The sequence below is a fragment of the Bidens hawaiensis genome, unplaced genomic scaffold (genome assembly GCF_021521415.1).
Source record: "Bidens hawaiensis isolate Kalapana, Puna unplaced genomic scaffold, B.hawaiensis_p1.1 tig00005663_1, whole genome shotgun sequence".
Classification (NCBI taxonomy): Eukaryota; Viridiplantae; Streptophyta; class Magnoliopsida; order Asterales; family Asteraceae; genus Bidens; species Bidens hawaiensis.
The window spans coordinates 323,918-350,965 of NW_027491369.1; the positions used below are offsets into that span (position 1 = coordinate 323,918).

The following is a 27,048-nucleotide window of genomic DNA, read 5'->3' on the forward strand; positions in this document are numbered from 1 at the left end:
TGGATTCGAATTGGAGCCCGTTTCTAGACTTCTAATGAAAAAACCCACCATTGAAAACCTAGAACTAAAATTGACCTGAATTTTAGCCATCCATTAGTCGCATAACCTTTTAGGGTTTTTCTTCCAACGAGATGAAGAGACGATTGGGAGCTCAATTCCATCAATTTGGTGTTTTAGGGTTCTTCAGGTTACTCAATTGGGTATTTTAGGGTTATGATTTTGATCAACTACGTCATCTGAGTTTATAAAGAGATCACAGCCACGTAATCATTCCACGTCAGATGGTTTTTAACAGCTGGATGGCCAACTCAGCATAATACTAACAGAGTTATGAATCCGTTAGTCGCGGAATGTTAAAAACAAATAGGTTTTTAGTTGGGACCATCACCAGCCAAATATAAAGTTGGGCCCGTTATTTGCCAACACATGATAGTTTGAAGTATTTAAAACCAATTTTCCTTTTAAGAATATTAAGTGTGACAATTATAAGCAAATAGTTTTGAATTATAATTTTGCATCATATGAATTATAAACCCTAACCATTTTACAAAACTAATGATCATAAGCCAGCAATTAATGACACCTCACTCTATTAATTTATTTTGACGATGTTCATCTACTTTGCAGTCTTTTCATTACGGGAACAAAAACAAAATACCCTCAGTGTAAGATTCTAAGCATCTTATTATCATCAACAAATTCCCCATCTTTATTGAATCCTAATAATACAACCTTTTACAAAATGCTATTTAAAGTTGACAGATGATCCTATATTAACTTAATGCATTCAAAATTCTTTAAATTTGCTCAAAGTAAGACCTAATTTAATATTTTAGTCATGCCACTTAAGAATATTGTATATTTTTATTTTGTCACAAATTTTATTTTTATTCTCATAGACATTGTGGTAATGCTCATGGTGCAATTAAAAATTTGGTTAACTCAAACCCATGTACCTAATTGTTAATATATTAAATCAATACTTTCCTTACGTAGCACACAACTAGCTAATCGAATACACAAGTGTTATAAAAAACCATACCCTACTCCAGTTTGGTTTCATATCATATTAGCCGTAGTATATATGAGCCCGTTTAGTTTGGTACCATACAAACTATATGACCATTTTTTCATATTATACGACCTATATATGTCATATAATTATCATATGACGCAGTTAACCTTTTTCGTCCTATTATACTAATTACTATCCATATGACACGTTACTCATATATAGTGTTTATTTAACAAAGACCCTCCTCAAACCTAGTATTGTATACACACGAGGTAGGATACACTAAATTATTCCATAATACAAATCATATGAAAAACAGACCAGCTTATTTATTTTTTCTTTCGAAGCCCATTTTTATTGACTCATATTTTATAGTATAGTTTTCTTATACGTGTGACACGCTGCCAAATTCAATAAGGTGCATTTGGTTGACAATTCCACCTTCTTGGAAGGATCTGAATCTAATGACTGGTGGGCCCCACTTAGTTGGCTTTTGGTGTGTCATTTATTTCAACCCACATTTTTCAACTCATTACCGCGTTTCATCAAACACTTGGTGTGCACATCTTCTCGTTTCTTGAATCAGTCAAAAGTCTTCACCTTTATCCATTACCCTGTTCCTGATTACTTCAAATCTTGTATTTATTCGCATCTACGGTTCATGATCTCCAATACCCATATCAGATCTTGATCCATTACAATGAAAAAAGGTAAGTCTTTGCCATCACAAACCTACTTCCGGTTAAACACCGGTGCAAGATCCCGGCCATCGGCCTCGGAACATGGCACAGCGGCGGTGGGTTTTGCGTGGAAGCCGTCAAGACCGCCATCGAAGCCGGTTACCGACACATAGACTGTGCACATCTGTACGGAAACGAAGCTGAAGTTGGTGAAGCATTAGCTCAAGCTTTTAACGGTTCATTAAAACGAGAGGATTTGTTTCTGACATCAAAGTTGCATTGTACCATGAATTCGTTGAATAAGATTGAGAATCATGTTAGGGTTTCACTTAAGAACCTTGGGGTTGACTATCTGGATCTGTATTTGATGCACAGGCCCAAAAGTGCGGTTTTCGGTGACGCCACGGACCCGCCTGCGAATTCGGGTACTGAGTATAGGCAGATTTGGGGTAAGCTGAGTACCACGTGGAAATCGATGGAGAGGTTGGTTGAATTGGGCCTTGTTCGGGCCATCGGGTTGAGTAATTTCGATATACAGCAGATGAATGAATTGCTTAAGTTTGCGAAAATCGTGCCTGCCGTAAATCAGGTTCGTATTTTGTTCTTGTTTTACCATAGTTAGGCTTGTAAATGAACCGAACGAATGGATTTTGGTGTTCATATATTGGTTCATTTGTTTATGCTATATGTGGGATTACGTGGTCCCTTCGATACTAATCACACACAAACACAAATGATTTGAGGAATATATCGCCTCGACTCTTTTCTTGATCATATGTATAGTATAGTATCTCGATAAAACTATAGCATCTAGATAAACTAAAGTGTGACACAGGGACTCAAAACAACATAATAAAAGTACTAAAAGAATAACAGTATAACACAAAATTGTGAGAAAACTATAGTAGTTGATCCCCTTGAGAAGTACCTATTAACAAATCTATACGCCATGAGTGCGTTAAGGCAAAACTAAGGCTAAACAAACTAGAAGTTTAGAAAATTCTAAGAAAACTTTATCCAACGTCTCCATGAACTCTTGTTTCCGAGCATGTCACTAGAGTTGTGCAAGTCTAGCATATTGTGCTTAATCCGCTCATCACATGTCAGTTTGGTTCTGCCTATGCTCCTCCCCTCCACTTCGTTGTTTCATGAACCAGTTCGTTATAATAAACGGAAAATTTTGTTTGTTATGGTATCTTTAATAAACGAACTTCCCACAACGTTCTGTTCGTTTATAAGCCTAATTATAATCATTATGCTTGTTTGATTTTTTACATGTTAATGATATCTTAGTTTTCTTGTATTGCATCAAGCACTACACAAGTTTGCTAAAACATAAAGTGACTATTATGTAGGTGGAGTTGCATCCTTTTTGGAGGCAAGATGAGCTTGTTAAATTTTGTCAATCAAAATCGATCCATGTATCCGCTCACACACCATTAGGTGTACCAGCTTCTACTTCGACTTCTAGTTCTAAACTCACACTATATGAAAATGGATCGAGTGACCAACAGCAACATGAACCCGAAACCCCGCATTTGTCTTTTAGACGGTCAAGATCCGTACACGCTCCTATGCTTAAGCTCTCAACCGTAGCAGATATAGCCGACAGACATAAAAAGACTCCTGAACAGGTAATTCTACAACAACCTGTTTTATTATAACCGCCTTCAAAACTCAATACCAAACGTTACCTTAATATATTGAGGTTTATTTATGTAGGTTATATTGAGGTGGGGTCTACAAAGAGGGACGAGTGTGCTACCGTCGAGTGTGAATCCCGAGAGGATAAAGCAGAACTTTGATATCTTCAACTGGAGTTTGTCAGACGATGAGTACAGGCGGTTAAATCAGTTAGAACCGCAAGTATGTTTAAATGGAAACTGGCCTTTGGATGCTGGTATTTCTGAGAATGAGGGTTCTGTTTTGGGAAAGGGTCCGCTTCAAGCCGTTCACGAAGTGGATGCTGATGACGACAACTTTTGATGCTTGTGTAATAAGACGGTATTATCGTGTTGTATTCTTGTGTACGGTTAACTACTACTACGATAGAATATCTTTACCTTTGATAACATAAAGTAGGATTGCTGAATCTGTTTCTAGGAATAAAGTGTTTGTTTCAAGAACTTTGTGATGTAATAGGGTGATGTGTGACTTATTATCTAATTATTATAAAGATTATCTAATTATCTTGATTGTTTTATTTTCAGCGAGATTCTGATTTAAGTTTTAGATTTTTTTTATCAGGTAACTCACACAACTTTTAAATTTACTTCCAATTCTACATCTTTTTTCTACAATGAGACTAAAAACCTCACCGTTTGGGGAGGAACATACTATCGTAAACCTTGATACTGCTAGGCTACAAGTGGTTTGGTATTTAGGACTTCAGGTTTTGGATGGAACTCGCAAAAACATAAAACAGATGTGGCAAGTAGTCAAGTGAGACCCCGCTCGTAACATGGTCCAGGAAGGGTGAGACAAGGACAAATCCATAAACCCGGCCCGGCAGCTGAGATACGGTCCAAACGCAGAGTCAAGAAGCCTAACCATTTCTTGGAATGAGTCACAAGTGAAGCCAAGTCAAGCACCAATTTCCTGTTGTTTTATTTGCATAATCCTTTTTCTTAGTAAGCCATGTTTCCCATGTTCTTCTTTATGTATTTAATAAATGTTTAAAGAAATAAAGAGCATTCCTTCTTCCTTTTGAATCGTCTTGAATTGGTTGTTATTATTACACCACTGATGAGTGGGTGTTTGGTTGTGACATTGGGTGATTATTGCATTTTTAGTTTAAATATTTGTTAGAATGCAGTTACATTAAGTGATTTTTATATAGGAAATGAAGAAAACGAGTTTGAACGATTAATTTATACGTTTGAGAAGTTTATTCTAAAGCTAAAATGCAAAAGTGAAATGTGAAGATATTCTTTAAAATTCATATGCAAATATGTATGATAACGCAGCACAAGCAAAATGCAATGAATTTTAATTAATTAAATGGAGATAATTAAAAGAAAAGGATCCAACATAGTAACGTGAAATTAATTTAATTCACGTGGTGGAGCGTTACAACTTGGAGAGCCAAATTAATTTGATGGGCTTGGCCCACAATACCCCAATAACGACGGCAATGGATGAAAACTTTGGAGACGCAATTGTGACGAGAAGTGCACATTCCAGTTAATTTTCTAACCGGTTAATTATTTGCCATGAAATAACCGGTTAATTGGGTTTGAGACAAGAAACCCCTACCTGGTATATCTGATTTCGGGTATAACCAGACCGGTTAACCGGCGAATAACAGTGAAAAAAACTGGTTTTTTTATAAAATAATTTAAAAAAAAAAAACAGCTAACCGGTCCGGTTAATCGATTTGTAACCGGTTTTGTAAATCAATAATATAAATCAGTTTCTAACCGACGGTTAGAACCGGGTATAAATCGGTTAGTGATGGACCGGTTACTAACTAGTTAGAAATCGGTTTAACCCGTTAGCTTGTGCACCCCTACTTGTGAGGAGTTTTTTTTAGATTGGAACATAAGTATGGTAGGGGGGTGCACAGGAGCAGAGGCGGCAGCCTCTGTTGGTTTTTGGCATCGAGCAAGAATAAAAAAGAGCGACTATTTTTTCTGTGGTCACAATCGGGCATAGGGTTAGTGCTATTACATGCATGAATTTGGTTTAATCGTGTTTGAACAATAATCTGTTAAATTGTTGTCTATAATGATTAATTTAGTTCTTGTGATAATTTTATATTGCAGAAAGAATTTGCCTTTGTTGAATTTATTGACAATTATTAGTTTGTGGTTATTAAGAAAGAATTAACATTATTTGTTTTATGGATCTCATATTATTCAAATTGATTTTCACTAAGACAACATCCTAGCACGTGTTCCTATTCGGCTGCAGACCGTTAGGTCAACCCGGCCGGATTCCCTTGGCTTGTGATTATCCTTCATTACAATTGTTTATCAATTTATGTCTATGTAATTTTACTCGACACATTCGACCAAGTTATTCGTGTTTTGCACAACTTCACACTCCGGATGATCATATTTCTTTTTTTCGTTCGCAATAAATTAGTTTTAGTTATTAATCAAATCAATCAACTTTCAAAGTTCAATTAGACATCAATTGTCCACTTAGGATTTGGTTTTAAATTATGTTTTAGAATAAATAATCACACAAAACACGTAATATTTACCACATGCTCCTCATGGATACGATATCCTACTTACTCTATCTATATAGTTTAATTAGGTTTTTGATTAACTAAAACGACGATCATTCAGCATACCAAGTTTGTGGAATTTTGTTTCACACGAGTGATGAGTGCTGAGAGCTTTTAAAAAAGGAAAATTGGATTATAATAATCCCAACTTAGTGCAGTTGGCCGATAATAATCTCAACTTTAAAAATAGCTGTCACTAATCCTAACTTTCACACTATTTGTTTTCATTGAACCTCCGTTAAATAAAACTTAACGACGTTAAGTTTTTTCTAAATTTCAAACTGATATTTTAGTGTTTTTGATCGGAATGAGAATATAAATCGAAAAATGTAAAACTTAACTCAAAATGGCGCTTTAAACAGTTTGATTTTTGTTAATTAAAAGTTTAAACATCGGAATTGAAGCATCCTTTAGTCGTTTGGACCACCGTTTGATGGTAAGTTTTACATCAATCGACTCGTATCCTAATTCCGGTCAAAAGTCCTAAAATATCAGTTTGAAATTTGGAAAAAACTTAACGTCGTTAAGTTTTATTTAACGGAGGTTCAATGAAAACTAATAGTGTGAAAGTTGGGATTAGTGACAGCTATTTTTAAAGTTGAGATTATTATTGGCCAATTGCATTAAGTTGGGATTATTAAAATCCAATTTTCCTTTAAAAAATGTGTGAGAAAGCACGGAGGAGAGAATATGAATCGAATTATGAATTTGATTATGAGAATGAAGACTCTGAGACATCAACTTTCTCAAGTTATCGAGAAGATAAAGATTATTATTACGATGAATACCCTCAGCCGACATATATGGAATCTCAAGTTTATAAATACAGCAAGTATCATCATGGTAAATATTATCATGAAGCTCTTATCAGTGCTCAAATAGGTAACTTAGATCGTATCGAAATGCATATCAATCTAAACATCTTGAGAACTAACGAATAAACGTGTGCCTATCATATGCCGAATGAGCTTTGGCGCAACATCATCATTCAAGACAATATCATTTGGAAATGTTGAGTTGGAAGTATGATATATTACATATAGGAAATGGTTTGTAAGGTCGTTCGGTTATTGAACAATCTCAGGCAAAACAAATGTGGATCTCTTCACAAGTTGGGGACGAAGTTGTGGAGAATAGTACCACAATAGTTCCTTCAAGTTTTGGTGAGCTAACTATTGCAGCGGTTATGAGTGATGAGAATTGTGTGGAAGAAAAGGTTACGGATTTTCTTGAACAAGAGCTGAATGTTTAGGCTCGGCCGAAGAAATAGCACCTTCGACAGAAGCAAAGTGTGGGGCATTGTCAGGTTATCTCGATCATCCTTTATTATATATTATTTAAATTGACAAAGTTGGGGATGATGGGTCGAGGAAGGTGAGTGAAGAGGATCTTGGGCAAGCTCATAAGAAACGACCCCGCATTGCTTTAACCGACATCCCGATTATGAGAAAGAAAGTGTGGACCCAACAAGTCAAATATCGAGCATATATGGGGAACTCGGTCGGACAATGCTCACTTCGCCCCTGAACAAATGTTAACGCTCCGACCGCAAGTAAAAAGGTGTGGATTCGACACCTTAACTATCGATCTTACATGGGAAATTCTGTAGGCAAATGTTAACTTCAACCTCCTTGAAAGGATATCAAGTATGGTCTGGTTGAGGACCTAAATTTTAGTGTTATTTGAGAGGCAGCACAGAGAACTTTGTTGGTGTAGTTCCCTGGAAACCCTTACGAGACCTTGCTCATCTACCCGGAATACCGAGGGGTTTAAAGGACTTGTTGCATACGCTAAATGAAACTATGATTCCTACAAAAGCGAGTTTAAGACATTTTATCTTATTTTTAAAATTAATTATTTTTGATCGAATTCTAATTTCTAACTTAGATGTTTCATTAGGGACAATGTAATGTCTTAAGTTGGGGATGTGGGTTATTTATTTGGTTCAAGTTTCAAAATTTTTAAAAAGCTTTAATGAAAAAATGCATAATTTTTAAAATTTGTGTGCTACGTAACGTGAGTTTTACAGGTTATTGAGATAAACTTTGAAGACTGATCATCACAATTGAAGATTTTGCCGTGATGACTAGCTAGTAAAATCGTTCCTTTTTATGAATTATGCTAAAAATGATTAATTTTATCATTTTGCATTTTAGTATTAGGTCATGTGTAATTTTTAATAAAAAACATAAGTTACATCATTCCCCTGAATAAGAATTTTGCAAATAATAGAAAATGATACAAAATTAGACATTGGTTTTTTCAAAACTAATATCGTATATAAGATATTAGAAAGAAATAAACACAATTAATTTGTAGTGTGTCGGTAAGCCTAACCGATTTTGAAAAGTTTTTTGAAAATATTCTTGTTATACCTAGTTAAATCATGAAATTTTGTGAGTTCTCATTTTAGGATGACCGGTAAAGTTGAAAGTCAATAGAATATGAAAAGTATTACCGTAGTGACAACTTTGATGTGGTAAGACTTCATTGCACTTAAACCAGCACTCCGCTCTGTTTTATAAAAGTAAATAAGGAATGGTGGCGCCCCGCATGTCCATTTTAAACACGAGCTTTAGAAATTGTTATATTGTTAGGATGTGATAAAGATGCCTAAGTGCACACGCATGCCAAAAGAGCCAATGAGAACATGTGAAATTGGAAAAAAAAGGCAAAAGAAAAAAATTACAAAAAGTAGAAAAGATGCCAATGTGCAAATACTATGTGAGCTGACAGTCTATGTGTTTTCCTTCGGGATGATGACTTGAAGGATACTCTATTGTGGCCGGTTCACTAAAAATTATTTTAGGGATATTAAGGGACGACAAACTACGTGTTACCCTCATGGATGGTGACTTGGTTGATACACTATTGGGGCATAGTTCGTTAATATTTTGGATATGCTTGTAATACCTTCATTTGACCAATCATCCACCCTAATTCCACCCAAGTGCTATTAGTTCTTACTATTCAAGAGTTCTTGGCTTACGGTGATAGGTTGAGCCAGTCTATTTCGACCCTTTATTAAACATACCTGAGACGGGGTAGGGGATTTGTAATTCTTTAAGTGTGAAGCCCAAATATTTAATGATCCATTTAAACTTAAACGCTAATACAATTGGAGGCTTGATAAATTAGTGGTTGGGCTTAATTGGATAAAAACACCGACAACTGTGGTTTTTTTTTTTTTTTTTTGAATGTTTTAAGCTTGCCTCCTACTATTTACAATAAATCGTCATTGCCAGGGATCGAATCCTGAACCTCTCACCCAAAGGCCTAAGCCTTTACCATCCCACCAAAGTGGAGATGGCAATTGTGGTTTTTTGTTAATCTATATTAATTAAGTAACCTAAATGTTTTGGAAAGCCACTTCCTGATTATGATTTCATTGCAATTCTTTTTCAAAACGAAAAGGCTTTAAGATGGGGATTTGTGCTCCGTGCATGTTAGGTACTCGTATTTACATATTAATTATTATTAAAGTGCATCGATATTATTAATAAATTTATTGCCTTTTATTATTTTTATAATTGTAGGTTATAAATAAAGAGATGCCTAAATATTGCAATTGTGTTGATAATATATGAATTCAATATTTGAAAGTGTTAACTAAGTTTGAACGTGAACTGATTTTGGTTTAATATGTTACTTGGTTAGATGTATGTGAGTAACACGGGCTGGTTAAACTATATGATGTAAATAATTATACAAATAAGTTGGATTAATGATAATACTTAAATATTTGACTCGTGAAATCTTTAATAAGTAGTATAAGTGATTTGTGAGGTTTATACCTAAATTAGAATTAGCATACCTCTGATAAGTTGAAAAAGTCCTGGAATCTACTTAACACAATCACTAGTTAACAAAAAAGAAGATGAGCGTGAATTGTAATAGCATCTGATAGGTACATGTGTACAACACAAGTTGACCATTTAATTATGGGAGTTATGACTTTATAAAGCAACGTATCTATAATATATATAAACGAAAACCCAAAAATCCTACGTGTCGTGATGTGGTCGCTCCCCATTTTTTTGGAGTAACCAGATTTGCTTGATTTTTAAATGGAGGCTTCTCATGCATTTGACCCGAATTCACGGGTATGGGTCTTACCAAACCCAGATATTCCTTAAACGGGTTATAACATCTCATTAAATTAAAATTATTCTCACCAAATTATTGATGTGAAAATCCTATAAAATAAGATATACTAAAAATTATTATATGATTTTTTAAAAAAATATTATTTATAATTAAAAAACAATTTTATAGTAAAAAAATAAGCGACTTTTAAACCGGGTTATAACATTTTAGTTATTTGTGAAACCTTTTTATCATCAAACTCTAAGTATATTATAAATTTCATTACAATAGATAAAATTAAACCTAGAAAGTATGTATATATTAAAAAAGAGTAATGTAAAACAGCCCCCGTAAACGAAAACATAAAAATCCTACGTGTCGCGATGTGGTCGCTTCCCCTTTTTTTGGAGTCACTAGATTTGTTTGATTTTTAAATGAAGGCTTCTCATGCATTTGACCCGAATTCACGGGTATGGGTCTTATCAAACCCAGATATTTCTTAAATGTGTTATAACATCTCATTAAATTAAAAACCAATCTCACCAAATATTTAATATAAAAATTCTATAAAGTAGGGATATACTAAAATTTAATATATGATTTATTTTAAAAAATATATATACTATTTATAATTAAAAAACCAATTATATAGTAAAAAAGTAAATGGGTCTTGGGTCTCATCAAACTCATATAGCTTTTAAACCGGGTTATAACATCTCATTTATTTGCGAAACAATTTATCATCAAACCATAAGTATATTATTAACTTGAGAGAACTTCGGTTTTGATCCCTGTGGTTTCTTTAAACCATCAGTTATAGTCCAATAGTTTATTTTAAGCTGTTATGGTACAATAGTTTCATTTTACCATCAATTTTAGTCCAGGCCCTTAACGCCATCCACCGGATCGTTAGTTAACCTCACATGAGGGGCTTCTTTTGTCATTTTAATATATGTTTTTTGTCATGTTTACAATATTACTTTTAATAACCTGCAGAATGATTTCTCCTTAAATCATGAACCCTAAATCAATCAGATGAAGCAGAACAAGAAATAATCTTTCAAACCCTAACTTTACCGAACCTCCCACGTAGATCCATCACCATAGACAAAAACGACATATGAAACTTAGGCATGGATGTTTCTTGATTTAAACGTTACAAGCAAAAACAATTTCGATTGATTTTGTTTATTGTAGATTCCAGCAGTGCTCTTTCTGATTCGAAGGTTTGATTCCCGAATTCAGGTTATTATCATTTTGTTTATTCAATTTCAGATTTGGAATTCAATTGTAGGTCATGATCTCTGTGTGTATTATTATATTCAATTTTGCTGGATTCTAATGTTGTCAAGAGCGCGACTGATGCTGTCAAAAGTGTTGATAATGCTGTCAAACGTGCAGTTTATGTTGGATTGTTCGAGATTTTGATGCTGTCAAACGCACAGTTTTTGTTGGATTTTGATGCTGTCAAACATGCAGTTTGCTGCGTTTTATTTCCTACAAATGATGTAGCAGGGGATACAAATTGAAGGCTGAAGTTTGCTTTAGTTCTTAGTTAGGTTTTCACTTTGTTGTTCTTTGTTAAATTATGACCTGATAGTAGTTTATTCCGACTTATTTCGCACCAAAATGACCTAAAATGTTGTAAAGGTCATTAATTTTGTTTCGATTTAATAAGATTTTATTGTCATTTTGTTCTAAATGAATGTTGTTGTCACTTCTACAATCAATCAAATGCTTTCTTTGTATATGATATATAGCCAAGCCATAATGACCAGTTTAATAATATCCATAAGAAACTAAATGTGAGATTACATACACTATCTGTATTTATAGCAATACATAAGAAACTAAATGTGAGCTAAAAAAATGAAAATGCATAGCACTACCCGCCAAATATTACCATTTTATAACCCCATCATTTCTCTACAATAAAATAAATAACATGATAAATTGCTCACTGCATAGCAAAAGATCTTAGTGTACCAACAAAGCCTTTTATATGTCCATAAAGATATGCCAAAAAAATCACAGAAAACCATCACTTAAACCATTACCATACCATTAAACTAAAATAGTCGTAAACTAAAATAGTCGTAAACTAAAACCATCATTCAACTATTGTTCAAACCATTACCTAAACCATAAACCAAAATATCATAAACCATTATATCCGACATTATACCAAAAGACCTAAATCATAGTTCATGACCCAACCAAAGACATAACCATTCCCACCAAAAAAAAAAAAAAAAAAACTATAATTGTTCATGGTTGTGAAGTTTAAATTGTTGCCTGCTGTGATATAGCACCCTGACTCGTGCATGATCTTTGGTTATGACCTTTCAGCTTGCACTTTCCACATGTCACCGTGTTTGCAATCCTAGTCATTTTCCCTTTGTTGACAAGTTGCATTTCCTCTGCACTTCTCTTCCTCTGTTTCTTTGGTCTCCCAATTTGTTTGTTGTGTTTTGGAGGTACAAGTGTTGTTGGACATTCAAACGGGGTCCACATCTCCTTACCATTTATTGGGTCAATGGTATTTTCATATACCTTTTTCCAAGTCTCTAACAGGTACACTTCAGATACCTAAGATTCTGGGCTGCCAACATCAATACTATTTTTTACCATATTCCAATTGACTGCCACGGCATGCTTACATGGGATTCCAGTCAATTCCCACTTTCGACACGAACAATTTTTCTGGTCAACATCAACTACACATTGATTTAAAGAAGGCCCGCTAACCTGGTACTTGTTCCTCCCATTCCAAATCACTTTATATTGTGAGGCTTCGGTCTTTATTGCTTCAAAAATTTAGTAATATTGGGAGTTAGCGGTCCATCACACTTAGCAATTGACTTGCGCACATTCACAATTCTTTTCATACAATACTCCCTAATGTACTCTAAGCATGTTATAATGGGTTTGTCTCGCCCACCTACTAATTGACGGTTGAATACCTCACAAACATTGTTCAAAAGCACGTCACTCTTTGCTCTCCCTACATAAGTTTAAATTATCTCATTTAGTATATATTGAATATTCATAAATACAACACAGTGACATAAAGTAAAGGGGATGTACCACTAAAATGGGCTCTACTCCAATGCTTCGGTGGAATTTGTTTCAACCAATCATGTAAACTTTTATCCTTATTGTATACCGCTTTCATAGCCTTTTCAAAATATGGAATTGAAGTTGCAAAAGCACACCTCATAAGCAAGTTCTTGAACAATTGACCCCTCCACCTAGACTTCATATTTTCCTGAATATGTCGTAAACAAAATCTATGCTCAGCTCTTGGAAATACATCTTCTAAAGCTAGTATGATGCCCTACAATGATAGATAAGTTAGTAAGTATAGATTGTTATAAACATGAAATAAATGTGACATTCGTTACCTTTTGCCTATCACTAATAAATGTGAAGTTGGAGTTAGCATATAGATCTAGGTCATCTCCTAGACACTCTAAGAACCAAATCCATGAATCTTTAGTTTCAGCTTCAACCAAGGCATATGCCACTGGATAGATACCATTATTCAAATCCAGACCGACCGCGGTTAAGATTTGCCCAGGAAAGGGTCCTTTCATAAAACAACCATCCAATCCTAAAATCTCTCTTCCAATCATTTTGAAACCAGTTTTCAAAGCCCCTAGACATATATAGATTCTCTTGAACTGTCTAGTAGTACTTGATGGGTTGAACTCTCTTTCCACGTCAATCTTCACAGTTGTTTCCGGGTTGGATCTCATCAACTCTGCACAATAATCCCTTAGTAATTCATACTGCACTCTATAATCTCCTTCAATTTTTTTAGTCGCCATGGCCTTTGCCCTGCTGACTTTCTGATCCGACACTTGTATTTGGTATTTCTTTTCGACTTCATCTTGGAGTGTTTTTGTGGTTATGTTAGGATCGACTGCAACTTTGGGTACAAATTCTCTGGCAAGAAAACTCATAGTACACAACCTTACTTCTCTAGTTTGAAGACAAGTATGCTCGTTTTTATATGTCTTCACAACCCATGAAGACTCTAAGTTGTGGTTGGACACATGTAATACCCAAGGGCAGGTTTGCATTTCATTCCTTTTATTTGGTTTACTCATTAAAGTCTTTGACATGGTTGTTTTTTTGGGAACTTACAGAATGACCCTTGCTTTGGATTCTTTTTCCTTTGGGCCCACCTGAGACTTTTTGACTCACTTGATTTATACCTAAACACTCCACACGAAATCTTGATATATCATTTTTAGCAATGCACAGTTGTCTTCTAGTTTGAATGGCATAGGTCTTTACAAGTGCTTTGATTTCCTCTTTATGTGGAAATTTTTGGCAAACATAAAAGGGTTCGGCTACCGGATCCTTGGCAATTTTCTTTTTCTTCTTTCTAAATCTCTTAAGTGCTTTTTTAATAGGAGGGTCATTATCTTCGAGTTTTTTTTTATCAAAATGGGGATTGAGGAAATTTTATTTATCAAAATAGGTGATTTTAAAAGTATTTACCAAATTAAGTTTTTTTCTCTCTCTTTAATTTAAATAACATTCTATATTTTTTTATTTTCAATTTTTTATTCCAATTATTTTCTCTTCACTATCTTTCACATTTTCATTTTATGAAACAATATGCAATACATATTTATAAAGCACTTTTCAAATATCTAATAAACTTTTAATATTTTTAAATCAAACCATTTATCAATTTGGTTGCTCGGTGATCTGTGTTCTATAATATTCAGTGATTCTATCCCTTTTATTTTTTTTATCAAACTTTTTCTTGTTTGAGTCGCTACGTATTGTAATCCACCCATATTTTTTAACTACCAACATTCATATTCACACAATACTAGCAAGAACTTAGTAGCATAATGTACAACCTTAAATGGAATTAAAACTATCCCCCAATTAACACCCAATTACACCCTTACAACGAGTTAAAACTAAATGCATTTCACCTCTCCCACGTTCACTCCGACCATTTTGCCCGATTTTTTACACTACTTATTAACCCATAAAAAGCTTATTGGTTTAATCACACCAATTATGCCACTTATAATCAAATCATATTGAACACAACTAAATAAAACAATCTAAATAAAACTTTAAAAGATAAAATAAACTATTTTTTTTACTTATTTGAAAACTCAATAAAAGCTTTTCTGACAGAAACCATACTTAATCAAATAAAAATTATGGCTACAAATATTAAAAGATGCTTCTTTTTTCACATAATAACTTTAATATGTTACACTTCTGAATTCTGAAAACTCAATTCAAGTTGCAATAGAAAGTGAATAAATTATCACAAGCTACTATTGGAATAATTGAAAGTGAAAACTCAATCCATTGAAACAGTGATTTGGAAAAGAAAGTTGAACATCGATTGATTTCTTGAAGGAGAGAGCCATAAATTTAACTGTTTAAAATTAAAAACAAAGAAAGAGGGAAAAAACCTAATTTAGTAAATACTTTTGAAATCACCTATTTTGGTAAATAAAATTTCCCCCATCCCTATTTTAGTAAAAAAACTCATTATCTTCATCAGTTAAACTATCATAGTCATCTAGATCTAATTCAAAGTCACTATCATCATCTAAACTATCATTATCAAGATCTTCATCCCCAACATCCACATCAACAGCTGCTCTAAATTCCTCCATATCAACTTCAAAATCTACAAGTATGTTATCTTCATCAACAATGAAATCAGAATCTTCAGAAGCATCATCAGTCCCTTCATCATTATTGTCAACATTAAGCATGCTCACTTCCTCATCCACTTCTCTACCACTAGTTGTTAATGTTGTCTCCCCATGTTCAATGAAAATGTCTATCACTTTGAACCTATCAACATACTTCAACATATTAAGCACGCTTGAGTCGTTACCTAAAGCCCTTAAATCAAAATCAAGATCTATTTCTTCACCCTCAGGAATCCTAAAATGGTAATCTACCACATCTTCCTTCGAATAACCAATTTGTTGTATCATATCATCAAGCACCTGAAGTGAAAACTTATCTTGATCTATCATATCAACATAGCTTACCCGACCATTAACATATCTTCTACCTGGGGCCTTCGTAAACCGTCCACCATGGTGGATCTTCAATGAAAATATAGTAGGGTCTTCACCTAAAAGGCAAAAGAAACAACACAGATCATAGATCATAATACAAAAAAAAAGTGAAAAAAACGACCTAAAAACTCACCATATACTCGTATTGGATTAAAATGCTCCCAATCACTGCGTATCATCCATAGATTAGTGTCCATTGTGTACGAAGTTGAAGAATCGTTCAAGGGAAGAAGTTGAAAAACCGGTTGTTCTACTTCATCGTAATCGGGATTGATTTAGGGTTCATGATTTAAGGAGAATTCATTCTGCAAGTTATTAAAAGTAATATTGTAAAAATGACAAAAAAAAACTCTTCATATATTAAAATGACAAAAGAAGCCCCTCATGTGAGGTTAACTAACGATCCGGTGGATGGCGTTAAGGGCCTGGACTAAAATTGATGGTAAAATGAAACTATTGTACCATAAAAGCTTAAAATAAACTATTGGACTATAACTGATAGTTTAAAGAAATCACAGGGATCAAAACCGAAGTTCTCTCTTTTAAATTTGTTATTAGTAATGTTAGGATTTGTCTTTCTTGTTTCTCTATTTAATGTTTAATGATTTTGCGTAAAGAATAAAAAAATGTTATCAAATTATAAAACAAAAGAAAGTAAAACCATGATCGGTATTTCAAGTCGTACCCTGAGATATAAAAGTTTGACCATTCTGTGTGAACTTGGTCAATTAACATTTATAATGATAACTTACGTAGGAAACTCAACCAAAACGATGAAAGAATGAACAGGATGAAGCTTCTGAAGAAATATATGAATATCATCAACCGAATTGTGGTAAGTTATTGATATTTATTCTTCATAATTATTTTTACAAACCATACTAGTTATTATTTTTTTGTAATTCACATATTATTATGTTACTATACTATTGATAGACAAAATTTCAGTTCACTAAAATGGCAGAGCATCGATTAGTAACATTTTCTTTATATTTCAGTTTGCAAATACTTTAATTGGTTTTAAATACTTATAATCTTTCACAAATTAACTATATTGTTAAATTTTTATTTTTCAATTTCAGAGTCTTTTGATATAATTTGCGAGGATGGCTTCTCTTGATGTTAACTTGCATTATCAAGGGAAAAGTGCAGAGACGGTATAAAAATATCAATTATTAGATACACATGTTGTGTATAAGAAAGTGTTTAGAGATTTATGATTTGTTTGTAGGATTGTTAATTAAAACAATAACATAATTTGGTCCCTACATATCATGTAACTAGTTTTTATTCCCCGTATTACGAGGGTTGTTTTATATTATTTGTTTTTAATATATATTTTTTATTTATAATTTTTTATTTTTTTATTATATGAAAGTTAATAGAGATTTAAAAAGTAAACGATTAGAACTTTAAATAATAAATTGTTTTATCCAATTGGTTATTCTCCTTCTACTCCAAGGAACGTAAAGGCTTTTTAATCTCATTTTTGTATTCGACGGACCTGGCTCAAGTTGGTTTGGATGGGCCAGGCTGCTCTGATCGTATTAGTTTATGTTAGCCATTTGTATTCAACCTAGTTGTTATCTTTATGTGTTTGTTGTTTTGGTTTAGAAAAATAACACGTCTTATCTGGATTTATATTAACGAGATGTCAGTTATTGGTTTTCAAATTAATCGTTAACAAGCATGAGGTTAAGTGAATTTATAGAGTCTATATTGATAATTGTTTAAATAACATCTCAACTGGGGTCCTTATTCGGTTTAGTACCGTTAAGTAACTCGCCCAAATTCGTTAATTTTGCAATTGCTGGTATTTGTTTAAACAACATCCCAGCACGTGTTCTTATTTGGTTATGTATCGCTAGGTCAACACGGCCGGATTACTTAGTTTATGACTACTCGTCACCTGATCATTGAACAAAATATATCTATGTGGCTTTGAACTTGATATATAATTAGGTTAAGCATTGTGCTTGTAAACCTGAAACCAGGGTGTGATCATCTTTTTATTAATTGTTTTTAAATCAAGTTGAATTTAAGTTTTTGCTTTTCAAATAATCAAAATCTTTAAAAGAGTGTTCGACATCGTTTGTTCACTTAGATTAATATTAGAACAAATAATCAAACGAAAAGTGTAATACTGGCCACATGCTCCTTATAAATACGATATACACTACTTACTCTAGCTATTGGTTTAGTTATGTTTTTGCATGACTAAAACGACGTTTATCAACTTAAAAAACATCATAATCAAAACCGGGCATATTACCTAGAGGTGCAAAAATCAGGTTTTTCAAATACCCGGTTCCGGGTATGGAACTGGGTTCGGGTATGACGGGGCATTAAAAAACCTGGTATTGGCAATACCCGGGTCGGGTTCGGGTCCAATATTGTCTCTAAAAAACATACCCTATGCCTCGGGTTCGGGTCAGGTATAGAACATGGTATTTGAATACCTTATTTCGGGTATTTAAAAAACCATATTTTTGGGGGGGGGGGGGGGGTGGGGGATTTTTCGGGTATAAATTGGATTATTTAAAGGTTGCACTTTTAGAGGGTATTTTCGGGTATTTTTCGGGTAACTTCGGGTTTTCGGGAATTACCGGGTATAATTCGTGCCCGATTCCGGGTACGGATTTTGGTACCGAAATGCATACCCTATCCATACCTTACGGGTAGGGTCGGGTACGAGTTCGGTATTAAAAACCTGGGTATAATAATACCGGTTCCGGATATTTTTCAGATCCGATTCCAGATTTCTTTGCACCTCTAATATTACCTAAATAAAACTTTGATTCCACTTACAATCTGAATTACCCAAAGTCTGTTATGATATAAAAGCTCGAATTGCAAGTCTTTATATAGATTAGTCTTCTTGGGCCCCTCTAGCCGAGTCAACTTGATCCAAAATAGTAAAATATTTCTCAAAACTCAACTAGGCCCCACGTAGTTCCCAAAGAAAACCTAAAACATGGTCCAAAAAAATCTAAAGGCCCAGGTTCCAAGAACGCAAAGTTTTCAAAAAAGTAAAAAGGCCGAAGCAGCCTTTTTTTTGGGTAAAAACAAACAACACATAGTTCTTTTAATATTTTGAGGATCAGTTTACTTGTCCTCTTTTTTCCTTTTTTGTTGTCAATATTTTTAAGTATATTGTTTTTATGTAATGTTTTTGTTAAACTTCCGTGTTATTCTCGTTTACTATTTACTAATGTTTTGGGATTGTCTCGAATTATTGTCTGGTAACTTTTTGGATGTAACGAAACATAGGTGGAAATGGGCATTTGAAAACGAGGGCGGATTCACAACAAAATCAGTCTAAGACCAAATTTAAAAATCCATAGATGGGTCGGTTTTGTAATGGAATAGGTATGTTCCAGAAGATTAGCCTTTTTGGATGATGGGCGGAGATGGGTAGAATTACGACATCGGATGCACTCATCAAAAGGAATGTTGTGAATAAAATAAAATGGTGCCCACTATGTGAAGGCGAAAAGGAATCGACGGTTCATGTACTGACATATTGCTATGTGGCAACGGTAATATGGCAATTCATTAGTAGTGGGTGTAACATACACTTGTTTTATGCTTTTGAAATACGAGAGCTCCTAAAGATTCATTTCAAATGTGGAGTAGATAAGGTAAAACAAAAGACGTTTCAATTGATAATCCTTACTGCATGTTGGTGTATTTGGAAGGCTACAAACGAAGCACTTTTTTAATAATAAAAGAATTTTGGTCAATAGAATCAAGGAAGACATCAAACGACTTAGCTTTCTGTTGGTGAGGAGTAAGGGGAAACTTGTAGAAATGAATTGGGAAAGTTGGTGCACTTTTTCGTTTTAATTTACTTGTAATTTGATGAATTGCTTTTGGGTGTTATGTTGTGTCTAGTCTAGTCACTTGGTAGTCTAGATATTTTTTTCGTTCAATAATATCTTCCCTTCGGAAAAAAATAAGGGTGTGTGAATGTATGGTTGTTTACAAGCTGGCCCAAGCCGAGCCAAGGTAGGTCTGGGCTAGGGTTTCAAACCAAGCTGAAAATCTGAGCTCAGGCCTGGCTCGATCTAGTTTGGGTCATTTTAAAAAAGAAATCTATTAAAAATACTTAAACAGTGTAGAGGTGCACATAATACCCGATTTTGGACTGGAACTGGTTCTTACCCGTACGTGACCCGCGGGTACTGCCTGATTTTGTGTTTCTTCCCAGACCCATACCCGGAACGACCCAGACCCACCGGAACCGGTCGCACCTAGATCAAAACTCGACCTAACCCTACCCAAAACTCGAAGAAACAGGAAAACTCAATCAAATACCCGACTATACCCGTAACCGGTTTATACCCGACCCGGTTTTAACTTTTTTCGAAAAAGTTCTGGTTCCTTAAAATACCTGACTTATTCACCTCTAAACAGTGTGAAGTTTCTTAAAGTGGGAGCTTTTTGGACAACCCTTTGTGTGAATGAAGGGACAAAGTGTGAAGCTTTCTAAAGTGGGTACTATTAAATGATGGATGATAACTTAACAGGAGTCAATTTAGTAGCTTTCCAATCAGGGATATTTACGTTATTTTGACATATTTTTTTTATTGAAACCGTGTAGCATCTTTCAACATTTTTTGTAAGGATGAGGGCTCTACACGTTTTTATACTTTTGTAAGCTAACTTGACAATAATCATATTTTTAGGCACATAAAATAATTGGCTATCATAATAAAAAGTAGTAGTATATTTATTAGGCGGATATGAGTCGACATTTGAAAGTTGCATTGCATGTGACTTTTGACGTTGGTTGCCGCCAAACCAGGGTGTATCACGTTGACCCGCTACCTCTGGAGATCAGATTTACATTAAAAAACATGTCTGTCTTTGTGATCCCAAATTGTATCACAATCTCAATCACAAGTCACAAGTTCACAACACCAGTTGCAACATTGGACTTTATGTTCACCCACCACCAAAATCTTAACACATTACATTTAGTAACAATAAATAATAATAATAATAATAATCCAAACAAACCTAAAAAAAACTAGATTCTCAAAATTCAAATGTATTCACTTGCAATTTTTCTTGTACAACAAATATTCTAATTCCTATTTACACATCCACCACCAAAAACAAAAAAACAACAAAAATTGTTACGGTGTTTGGACCCCAACGTTAACGAGCGACGACAGTAAATCTTGAGTCGAAGGCCGTAACTTTGGAGATCCGTTTAAACAACCACACGCGATCTCAAGAACCCGTATCATCTCACTAGCATCTTCTTTATTAAAAATCAAGGGATCAATGACCTCATTTTCCCTATTTTCAGCCTTCATTTGCATCACCCATGAAATCAACTCTCTACTGCCTTTCGGCTTGCACATATCCATCGGTCTCCTTCCCGTTAAAAGCTCCAAAAGAACCACCCCGAAACTATAAACGTCCCCTTTGTATGATGCAACCGAAGCTTGCCCGTATTCAGGGGGAATGTACCCTAGTGTCCCAACAAGATCGGTTGTCACGTGAGTGTCGTACGGTAATATAAGGCCGAGGGGTGCGCAGCGCTAGGAGTGGCGCGAGAATGCATGCGATAGCGCCCCGGGGCGCGAGAGCCACACCACCGGGGCGCGAAAGGGGCGCGAGAGGGGCGCGAGAGCGGAATCCGAGGCAGGCGCTGGGGAGGTTGCGCTCGTGAGAGAAGGTTGGGAAACGTGAATATAGCCGTTGGGGGTGTTTGGCCGTTGGAATAAAAAAAAAAAAAAAAATTTATTACTTAAATATACTCTATATATATCACATACATATTTACATATACATATTCACATACATAACACATATCACACCCAAAAGAATTCTCACACACCACACCCAAAACCGAAAATCGTCATATCTTCGAAGCCTTTTTTTAAAAACATGTCTGGAAATTGGTACCCAAACCTAGATTCGGATTACGGTTACGACGATTTATGGTCGGCACCGGAACAACCGATGTTTTATTCGGGGTCGCAACAATCAACCGGCTTTCAACCATCCAACATGCAACCGTCTCCTAACTTTGTAGTTCCGGAGACACAAGAACCAGAACCAGAAGGTGAAGCTGCGGGACAAAGAAGACGCGTCCACCGGAAAAAACAAGTTGCGGGGGAGGGTTCGGCTTCGACTGGAAGGGCGAAACGGAAAATCACTCCGTGGTCATCGGATGAGAAGGAAGCCCTGTGTCGGGCTTGGATAGCCATTTCTGAGGATCGGCGTTGCGGTAATTGTTTTAACGTTATTAAAAATGATTTTTAAAAAAAGTTAAATAAAAAAGTTAAAAGACTTACAAATTTATTTATGCATTTTGCAGCCGACTACCAAAAGAGCAAGGTCTTTTGGGCAAAGGTTAGGGAGACGTTCTATTCGCTCGTTGGGAGTACAGAGCGGAACCCCGATATGATTTCGGGTCGGTGGACCGAAATCAGAAAATTTGTCGGCTTGTTTACTAATCTGTTCAACAGGAACGCCGGTCGTATGAGACCAAGTGGCAGTGACGATTTGGCGGTCTATAATTTCACTGTCGAAGAGTGGAAGCAGGAGTGCCTGCGGAGGTATGGGACGGTGAAGACGTGGGACGGTGTAAAGGAGTGGGAGATGTTGAGAAGGTGTTCCAAGTGGGTTGAGCTGGTGACGCCGGACCTTGATGCGGAAGTAGGGCCGAAACGGACTAAAACTAGTTCGTCTGGAGCGTACAGCACTTCCGCCAGGTCGGATTGCCGGGTTGGATTCGACCTAAACGTTGCGGGGGAGGAAACGCCTTCACCGCCGAGGAGGCGGCCATTGGGAAGGGACGCCAGGGGGAAAAAACCGGCTGAGGGGGAAGCCGTAAACATCAACGATCTTATTGAATCCCTCAATAAATTCAACAAAACCTTGGAGGGGGTCTCTGTTGACAAAAAGGAAAAAAAAAGAATGAAAGATTTGGACTTCCTTGCAAGAGACTTCAGCCACCTAAATCCGATCGACCAAATGCTGATGGAAAAACAAAAAGAACGTATCCGGAAGAGGTTGATCGAAGAAGACGAAGCCGAAGAATAAGAATAATGTTTTTTTTAGTACTTTAATTTTTTTTATATATTAATGTGTTTTTTTAATTAATGTGTGTTTGTTTAAATAATTACTTGTTTTTTTAATAATACGTTTTTTTAATACATTTATAAAAAAATAAAAAAATAAACCTCTCGCGCCCCCTCTCGCGCCCCTCCACACCATGCCCCGGGGCGCTATCACCATTACCAACACCCATCTTTTCAACTTTCTCTCTCTGCCACACGTCACAATATTATTGGATGGCGCCCCCTCTCGCGCCCCCTCTCGCGCCCCCCACACCCCTCAGCCTAAGCCTCGCAAGACCAAAATCGGCCAGATGTGCTTCGAAATTCTCATCTAGAAGAATATTGCTTGACTTAATATCACGGTGTAGAATATGTGGCTCGCAAGATTGGTGCAAGTAAGCTAGACCTTTGATAGCTCCTTGAGCTATATGCAGACGGGTGGTCCAGTCAAGTCTGGACCGCCTGTCTGGTTTTTCATGTAGCCAGTAGTCTAGGCTACCGTTTTCCATAAACGAGTATATAAGTAATCTTTCTTTTTTGTACTTGCAATACCCTTGAAGGAGGACTAGGTTCGGATGTTGAGCTCTTGATAACGTTTCGACCTCCGCTTGAAACTCACGGTCAACTTGACCACAATCACCCGAGAGTTTTTTAATGGCGACCTTCTGGTTATCGGGCAATGTGGCTTTAAACACAAGACCAAACCCGCCGCACCCGATGATGTTTGACTGGTCAAAACTGTTGGTTGACTTCAAAACATCGTCTATCAATAACGACTCGCTGTTGCTATGGAAAAGCACTAACTGTGACTCGCAATCATCGTTTTTCTTGTGGTAATCATCATCATCATCAAAACCGTCTTCAATTTCAGGATCGACTTCTTGTCTCCCGGTTGCACGAATAACCACCATGAACATCAAACCGAGAAGAAATAACATCCCGAACAAATCCCGATAGCCATACCGACAATTTTTCCGATTTTCTTTTTGGGTTTCCCGTTTGTTGATTCCGGGAACGCTGTTGTTGTACTTTCACACGTGTATATTGCTCGTCCTCCACCGCATAAACCTTGGTTTCCTTCATAGCTCGCATTTGTAAACGTTGAAAATTGACCACCATATGGGACTGCCCCGCTAAGATTATTATACGCGACACTAAACTTGGATAGAAAACTTAGATTCGCCAGTGATGGCGGGACTATTCCCGACAGACTATTATATGACAAATCCAAATTCTCTATGCTCCTCATACCCGACAAAGACCCGGGAATCGTACCCGATAGATTATTATGTTTCAGATCCAAGACATGTATCTTTTTCAGGTTTCCAAACTCAGGCCAGATCGGGCCCGTTAGAAGGTTGCTACTGAGGTCAATCGATGGCGGGAAGCTCATGATCTGATTATACCGGAAAGTCAACCTTGATCCGCTTGTGTTTCGTTTTTTAAAGAATGGGAAATCCGGAGCTGGTTCTTCTAACGAGATATCCCGTGAAATCAGGCTCGGTAACATTGTCAGATTCTTCGGTATCTCTCCCGACAATGTATTGTTGGATAAATCCAAGTAAAACAGCGACTTGAAATCGCCCAAATAAGCCGGAATCGTTCCGGTTAACTTGTTCCATGATAAATCCAGTAACTGCAACTGGGTTAACCCGTTTAACCACAATGGAATCCGGCCCATGAGCCTGCAATTAGCAATGATGAGAGCTTTGAGTGACTTGAACTGCAGACCGTCATCAAACGGAAGCTGTTCACTTTTAAAGTTCATGGTGAGCACCAAAACGGTTAAATTCGGACAGTGTTGGAGGATATCAAGAGATGCTGAGAGGTTATTGAAGCTGCAATTTGAAAGCGACAAATAAGTAAGAGACTCAAAGTTCTTGAACGCTTCCGGGACTTGACCGACGAGTTTGTTTCTTGCAAGATTTAAAGCTTTCAACTTTTTACAAGAAACAAGATTTTCCGGTATTGTTCCCGAAAAGTTGTTAGTGCCCAAATCAACTGAAGTAAGATTAACCATCATGGAACAGTTAAAACTGATATCACCACTCAAAGAATTGTTTCTCAGGTTAACCGAAGAAATGGTTCGGGAATTCGACAACGATGGAGGGATCACACCGGACAGATTATTCGAATGAGCCGAGAAAAAATTCAAATTCGGAAAACTATCAAAGAAATCAGGTAAGTTTCCCGAAAGCCGGTTGGATGAAACATCCAAACGAACCAAACGACTAGACGAATTACCTAATCCAGAAATACTAGTAAGCCTATTATCCTGGACAGCTAATTCTCGGATTCTCGGTAACCTGAATACGAATTCCGGTAAACCACCCGAAAGAAAATTGGAAGACAAACACAGGTGTTCAAGAAAGCTACAATTCGTAAACTCAACCGGAATAACTCCCGAGAAATAATTAATAGCAAAACTAAGAACCCGAACTCGGGTGGATGTAACACATAAACCAGATGGAAGGAAACCACTAATCAAATTATCAGATAAGTCTAAAACTTGGAGTGCAGGCAGATTAATATTAACTGGTAAAACCCCACTAAACCCATTTCTACTTAAATCAAGTAACTCCAAATTAGCAAGATTTAACACAGAAACTGGAACAGAGCCTTTCAAGAAATTATGTGAAAGATTAAGGGTTTTGAGATGGGTTAAACTGGAAAATGAATCAGATAAGTTACCAGTTAATCTTTTCTTGGATAACTGTAATCCAATAATCCTACCTGAAGATGAATCACCACTAATTCCAACCCAATTGCAGCAATTGGAATATAAAGATGATGAATTTACAAGACCCCATTCATCAATTGGTGATTCTAAACCATTCAAGAAACCATTTAACCCTTTGAGATCATCAGAATTGCATGTAACATTCTGTGAAATCACAAAAGCTGGATCTTGCAGGTAGAATAAAAGAACAATAACAAGAACCCAAATGTTTGATTTAACATTAACAGCCATTGCAGTTAGTAACTAATTGACAAGAAGAATTTGAGATAAAGGTGTAAGCTTTAGGGGTTAAAGACAAAACCCATTTGGGAGGTGATTATGCTTCATGAATTCATACAGAAAATGAGAAACTGGTTTTTAATATTTTGAAGAGTGGAACAAATACAAGGATATAATAATAATAATAATAATAATAATAATAATAATAATAATAATAATAATACAAAACAAATACCGAGGGAAGTATTAAATTGACTTTCAGAGAAATAATGAGTTGAAAGCTTTTATTATTTTATTTAAATTGTTGGGTGGGTTTGGGAAGTAGGAAACCGGTGGTGTGGATGGATTATTCATAAATGCATCATCACCCAACTATAATAAAATGCAACTTTTGTTTGTTTGGACCTTCAAGAAAAATCTAACATCCCTTTTAATATATAATAATATTATAAAAATCTAATGTGATGTTTAAATATCATAATTCTAAATCTATTTTATAAAGGATCCGACCATGATAAAGAGGAATGTAGGTGCGCGGCAAACTACATCGTAATTCTCTTTTGAATAACAAAAGCGATCCTTCTAAAAACAATGTTACGGTTTTTTAGCATCAATGAATTACTGCGCACGACCCAATAAACTATATTTATGTTTGCAATAGCTTTGGGGCAAGGGACAAAAATATATCAAAGCAAAGGAAATAAAAACATGTTTATTTTCAGCAACAAACTTGTCCTTGGGCCCAAAAGGGGAAGGGGAACCTTCTAGTAAGGTTTACACAAGCGTGTTTCATTTTCACCCATCTAAACACAAGAACATTCGTGGACTGGAGAGCATACCTCTCTTCAAGCGAATCTAAAAGAAAATTCAAAAGAGGCTTTTATCTTGACGCGATCCCTACTCATTTTAACACAT

The 27,048-nt window shown here is 35.7% G+C and overlaps 1 protein-coding gene and 2 pseudogenes across 2 annotated transcripts; 1 reads left to right on the top strand and 2 right to left on the bottom strand.

Moving 5' to 3' along the window:
- The first annotated feature begins 1,551 nt into the window (after nucleotides 1-1,551).
- LOC143630441 (aldo-keto reductase family 4 member C10-like) lies at nucleotides 1,552-3,898 on the top strand (annotated as a pseudogene). The gene is made up of 3 exons (XR_013153166.1): nucleotides 1,552-2,284; nucleotides 3,051-3,329; nucleotides 3,418-3,898. The product of XR_013153166.1 is annotated as an aldo-keto reductase family 4 member C10-like (transcript).
- Nucleotides 3,899-12,298: 8,400 nt separating this feature from the next.
- LOC143630419 (uncharacterized) lies at nucleotides 12,299-13,980 on the bottom strand. The gene is made up of 5 exons (XM_077099438.1): nucleotides 13,420-13,980; nucleotides 13,103-13,352; nucleotides 12,906-13,019; nucleotides 12,644-12,822; nucleotides 12,299-12,532 (listed from the first exon to the last, which is right to left on the bottom strand). The coding sequence occupies exons 1-5, from the start codon at nucleotides 13,978-13,980 to the stop codon at nucleotides 12,299-12,301; spliced, it is 1,338 nt and encodes a 445-aa protein (XP_076955553.1).
- A 6,854-nt stretch (nucleotides 13,981-20,834) lies between these two features.
- LOC143630443 (phytosulfokine receptor 1-like) lies at nucleotides 20,835-26,212 on the bottom strand (annotated as a pseudogene).
- Nucleotides 26,213-27,048: the final 836 nt, after the last annotated feature.

What these genes read in the sequence shown, in the direction of transcription:
- LOC143630419 (XM_077099438.1), bottom strand. Translation starts at nt 13,980, where the DNA reads ATGAGTTTTCTTGCCAGAGAATTTGTACCCAAAGTTGCAGTCGATCCT. An exon ending in AGAGTACATTAGGGAGTATT is followed by an intron (nt 12,823 to 12,905) that starts GTATGAAAAGAA and finishes AAATTTTTGAAG; the next exon opens with CAATAAAGACCGAAGCCTCA. An exon ending in TGGCAGTCAATTGGAATATG is followed by an intron (nt 12,533 to 12,643) that starts GTAAAAAATAGT and finishes ATAAATGGTAAG; the next exon opens with GAGATGTGGACCCCGTTTGA.